This window comes from Hipposideros armiger, unplaced genomic scaffold (assembly GCF_001890085.2).
Source record: "Hipposideros armiger isolate ML-2016 unplaced genomic scaffold, ASM189008v1 scaffold_482, whole genome shotgun sequence".
In the NCBI taxonomy this organism is placed as follows: domain Eukaryota; kingdom Metazoa; phylum Chordata; class Mammalia; order Chiroptera; family Hipposideridae; genus Hipposideros; species Hipposideros armiger.
This window is the reverse complement of record NW_017731832.1, coordinates 25848-31601: the sequence shown is the minus strand read 5'-3', so window position 1 is coordinate 31601 and position 5754 is coordinate 25848. Positions and strand designations below refer to the sequence as shown.

Here is a 5754-nt window from a genome sequence, read left to right as displayed (position 1 = left end):
CTTAACTGGGTCAGGGCTTCATTTCCTGATTGAATGGTGCGGGATGCATTCCTGGTAGAAGAGCAGGCAACTTCGGCTGGGCTGCGGCCTCCTGATGAGAGGTTAATGCTGGGAAAGGCCTGCTTCAGAGAGGCTTGAGAACAACCTGTAAAAGTGACAGCTCATCCCAGAGCAGGAGAAGCATCAAGGAATCCAAACTTAGCAAAGGAAACTCCCCACTCAACAGATGAGTTTTAAAAGTGGGGACAACATCTCCCAGGCTCCTAAAGCCTGCTAATCAGGTGTTTGTATGCAAATAAGTAGAAACAATAACAAGGAAAGATGCTCTCTGTCGTGCCAACACCCCCAGTGAAGGGCTATAAAAGCCCCTGTGATTTAGTTGTCTTCAAACTCAGGTGTACTGAGTTTGCAACTTTCCAGCAAAGGTAGCACCAGCACCATGGCTGACAGCTGTTTTCCTGGAAATGCCATGGCCATTCCAGCTGTGCCCACCATCTCCATATGCCCAAATGGTGGCAACTTCCGAAATGGTATCTGTTTGCCTAGCTCTTGTCGGAATAGGACATGGCAACTGGTCACATGCCAAGAAAACTGTCAGCCAGCCAGCAGTGCTCCAAGTGGCTGTGAACCTGTTCCTTGCCAACCAACCTGCCTTCCAGCAACTTCTTGCATGGGTTTTGTTTGCCAACCCATTTGCTCCTGCAGCGCTTGCTATGAATCCAGCACTGGTCATTCTCCTTGTCTGATTAGCTTGTGCCAGCCTTCCTGCTCGGAATCCACTGGTGGTCAGGCAAAGTGCTGTGACGTCAGCCCCTGCAAACAAAGCTCCCACCAGGAACCTGTGTTCGTGTCCAGATTGTGCCAGGCAGCTTGTAGCCAATCAGTCTGCAGTGACACTAAGTCATGCCAGCCATCCTGCTCTGAGGTAACTTCCTGTCTTGAAACATCTTGTCCACCAACCGTCTGTGCAGCTAGTCCATGCCAGCCAACTTGCTGCCAAGCAGGTTCATGTCAACCCACTGGTGGTGAAGACCAGCCCCGTAAATCAACTTATTACCAACCCATCTGCTACATTTTCAAGACTTGCCAATCGGTTCCCTACATGCCTGCTCCCTGCCAGCCACCGACTTGTGCGTTCAGTTCTTGCAATCCTGCTTGCTGTGTGTCCTCCCCTTGCCAGTCACTGCACTGCCAGCCAGCTTCTTCCATACCTTTCATCTGCCAGCCAGTGGCTAACTGCCAGCCCCCAGCTTCCTGTGGCACCATGCTTTCTGGCCGACCAACGTGTGGCAGACCCACTTCCTGCAACCCCAATGGCTGCAAATCCCCTTCCTACCAACCAGCCTGCTGTGTGACAGGCTTAGGCAGATCATCCAGTGGTGGCTCCAACTGCTTCCAAGCAACACCCCCACATCTCGGCAAAGGCAGCACCTACTTGCCGACTTCCTGCCAACCCAGCCGCGAGTTGTCCAGCTTCTGTAAGGCAACATGTGGTTGATGGAACACTCGTCACACCTCCTCTGAGGTCTGCGGCTGTCTGCAAGTGCATAGACCCCTGCGGGGCATGCCTCTGGCCTAGCACAGACGCTGTCTGCTTGCTAACGTTACTGAGTCCAGCCCCATATGCTCTTTGGGTGCTGATGAGGAAACTTGTCTGGCCACTAGGAGATCCTTCTTAACTGAGGAGGACCTTTCAGCATGGTCCACTCTATAGCCTGCATTTCCTGTTTTCACTTCAGCGAAGTCTTCTTTCCAGTTTTTCTTTTGATGCTGCCCAGCCTTTAAAAAGACTCCTCTGCTGACAACCGCTAATTAAAATGTGACTGGTTAAGCATAATGAGTGCTTTCATTCCTTTCAATATACCCCTTCATAGATTTCCTTCAGGCCACATTTGAACATGATGACCTTGGGTCTACATGGGTCTGCAAGAGCAGCTCTTGTCTAGAATTACAGGTACTCAAGCTGGCTTCCAACCTTTATACCACCAAGAGTTCTTCTGAGTCGAGTGGCCTCAGTTTCCCCACAGTGAATGGATTTAAGAAGTCAAAGACACAAATGGTCCAAGGAAGCCACAGATTAAAATAAACATGAGGTTTCAGCCATGGAAAATAGCTAAGGATTAATTCACTTAAAACTAGTTTAAATGATTAAGTCACCTAATGCCCCATTGAAATAAAATTAAAAACTCTTTAGAAAAATTTGGCAGTTGTTTATTTGCTATGTTTTTGACATTTTAAGAAGCCGTTTTAAAAGCAATTAGTCTAAGGGAACTTCTGACCAAATTCTATATTTCTAGTGTGTAACTACTGAAACGAAACATTTAAAAAATGATTGGGTTGGTTTTCTTTTGGGGAAAGTTTAGAGGAAGATTGAGAGTGTGTACTTGTAGCAATGGTGTAGAGCCCTTCCTCAAGGGGCTCTGGACTCCCCATTAATCAAGGGGCTCCAGGTTTGTAAAATGACATAGGTCTGAAACACCCAAAATTCCCACACAGGTTCATAGGAGGACACATATGAGGATGTTCACTGTGGCATTTCTGCAACAACATAGATTTTTAAGGAAGTCTGTTGTCCACTACTAGGAGAGCAGGTGGGTAACAAGTGGTGATTCCTTCCATGGGGTATTATACGAAGATCGGACAATTAAGTTTGCAAACTTGTTGCAACAATGTTGCTAACTTTTTTGATATCAGAGGGATTATTCATTATGAATTTATACCAACTGGACAAAGAGTTAACCAAGTTTACTATTTGGAAGTGCTGAAAAGGCTGCATGAAAAAGTTAGATGAAAACAACCTGAACTTTTTGCCAACAATTCATGGCTCTTGCATCACGACAATGCACCAGCTCACACGGCACTGTCTGTGAGGGAGTTTTTAGCCAGTAAACAAATAACTGTATTGGAACACCCTCCCTACTCACCTGATCTGGCTCCCAATGACTTCTTTTTTTTACCCAAAGATAAAGGAAATATTGAAAGGAAGATATTTTGATGACATTCAGGACATCAAGGGTAATACAACAACAGTTTTGATGGCCATTCTAGAAAAAGAGTTCCAAAATTGCTTTGAAGGGTGGACTAGGCGCTGGTGTGGGTGTATAGCTTCCCAAGGGGAGTACTTTGAAGGTGACTGTAGTGATATTCAACCATGAGGTACGTAGCACTTTTTCTAGGATGAGTTCCCGAACTTAATTGTCCAACCTCATAGTTGTCTGGTTCTCCAGAGAAACGGAATCAATAGAATGTGTTTGTATGTATGTATGTGTGTATCTATATCTATATCTATATCTATATCCGTATCTATGTCTATAGATATAGTTTATGTTTATATTTTATTTATTTTTTACATCTATCTATCTATCTATCTATCTACCTATCTATCTATCTAAAGGAATTGGTTCACGTGATTATGGAGGCTGGCCAGTCCAAACCTGTGATCTATAGTGTGGGCCCGCATGCTGGAGACCCAGGAGGACCAATGATGAAGATGAAGTCTGCAGGCTCTTTGCTGGAGAATGTGCATTAAACAAAATAAAAACAGCTGCCTGCAGGAGGAGAACGGGACATAAGGAAAACAGGAATTAAGTCAATTCATATGTAAGTACATAAATCAAAAAAATAAAAAAATGAGAGGGAACTTTCAAGGACCAAAAATAATGTGTCACCTAAGGAAGATAATTGACTCAATTATTTACAACTGAAGTCTAAAGTCCAAAAAGAAAATTAAAAAGAGGAAGAAAGGAAGAGAGGGACTTTGGTATCACAGAAGAATTTCCATGGATGAAATGTTTCTAGAAATGACATTTTGATGGGTATCCTATTTAAATTCTCGCTCCCTCGTCTTACATGGACATTTCAGTCATGTTAGATGAAGGATGAGGCTTTGGGAAGTGGGATGCATCTTACCTCAGGCCTGAATAGAATTCTCAACAGTGTTCCTTACATTATAAGTTTAAGGTGTCATCTCTCCTTAAAAAATTTGCATATTGATATCAGAATTTTTGACATACTTTGCAATAGTTTTCTGACTCACCTAAGTCTATCCTGTTCTTTTTACTGTTCCAATTATGGATTTCTCTGTTGTGCTGGCAAATGCTGTCCACTGGCCAACTGCCAACATACAAACTGCACATTTTAAACATGTCAGGTGTAAAAGGTGTGTTGGGGAGCCTTGCATCTTTCCTATGCTTGGCAATAGTTTAAATAAGAGAGCATTTATTGGCTCCTTTTAGGTTTGCTAGGACTTGTCCATAAAACAGCTGAACCTCCCATTATAAACAATGTACTGTCGAGCCTGAACATGCTCATAACTAAATCTTTACTTACATTTATGTCCGGGTAGGAAGCAATTTTAAAAACACAGGGAAGTGTTGAGAAAAATATTACAAACCCCACCACCACCCAGGATCGACATTTTCTTGCATCTGCTTTGGACCTTTAGGAAACGTAAAGTAAAACGTTATTGATAAAGTTGACGTCCCTTTTAGACCCTTTCTGGTGCCATTTACCTTCTTCCTTCTCAGATACAACCCTTCTAGTCACTGTTTGTTAATATAAAAACACAAGCAATAGGTTCTATTTATAAAGCATTTAAACAATATACGGTAAAGTCTTGGATTACGAGTGACTTGGTTTGCGAGTGTTCCACAAGACAAGCAAACATTTCTAATACATTTTAACTTGGTAAATGAGTGATGTCTTGCAATACAAGTAGTTTGTTTCTGGAACAAATTATGCTCACAAACCAAGATACACAGTATTAGGGTTTGGAAATTTAAGAATTTACATTATATAATATAAAATTATGCAATTTATTTTCCCCTTCATTATAGCTTTTAAGAATAAAATTTTTATTAAGAAGTAAGATTTATATTAATAATTAATATAATTAATAATCAATTAATCATTGTAATTAATAATTTATTAATTAAGAATTAATAATAAAATGTATTTTGACAGATGGATGTTTCATTGTATTAGTTATCTATTGCTGCATAACCCATGATCCCAAACTTAGTGGCTAAAAACAACAAGCATTTATTCTCCCACTGTTTCTGTGGGTTAGAAATCCAGGTGTGGCTTAGCTAGGTACCTCTAGCTCAGGGTAGCTGTTGAGGTGTTGGCTGGAGCTGCAGTCATTTCATGGGTTGGCTGGGGAAAGAGTCACTTCTGAGCTCATTCATGCGGCTGATGGCAGGCAACAATTTCTAGCCATTTGTTGACCAGAGATCCTTTCCTTGTCACGTGGGCTTCACCGTACACTGGATGATTGCCCTTTTGGCATGGCAGCTGGATTTTCCCAGAGCAAATGGTCTGGGAGAGAGAGCATGAACAGCTAAACTAGTAGTCACAGTCCCTTGACAGCCTAATTTTGGAAGTGGCATCCCACCACATTCACTATACTTTATTCATTAGAAGCATGTCAGCAAATCCAGCTCGCACTCAGAGGGGACTACACAAAGGCATGAACACTGATGGGGGGTGGTAATTGGAAGTCATCTTAGAAGCTGCCTATCATAGTCTATTTCTTTGGTGCTCCAATGATTCACGTGCTAAATACGTTCCCTCCCTCCTAAGGTCCCCAAATCTCATCTTATACAGCATAAGCTCAAAATCCAGAATCCCATCATTGAAGTCAGGCCCAAGTGTGGATGAATCTCCTTGGGTGGTGCTCCTAGAACACCTTTCTTCTAGATCTGTAGACTAAAACTAAAGAGACAAGTTATCTGGCTCTCACACAGTCAACATGCA

At 42.4% G+C, this 5754-nt stretch overlaps 1 protein-coding gene across 1 annotated transcript; it reads left to right on the top strand.

Moving 5' to 3' along the window:
* The first annotated feature begins 439 nt into the window (after positions 1–439).
* Positions 440–1498, top strand: KRTAP29-1 (keratin associated like protein 29-1). Its single transcript, XM_019666992.1, has one exon. The coding sequence runs from the start codon at positions 440–442 to the stop codon at positions 1496–1498; it is 1059 nt and encodes a 352-aa protein (XP_019522537.1).
* Positions 1499–5754: the final 4256 nt, after the last annotated feature.

Coding starts and splice junctions, on each gene's coding strand:
- KRTAP29-1 (XM_019666992.1), top strand. CDS start 440: ATGGCTGACAGCTGTTTTCCTGGAAATGCCATGGCCATTCCAGCTGTG.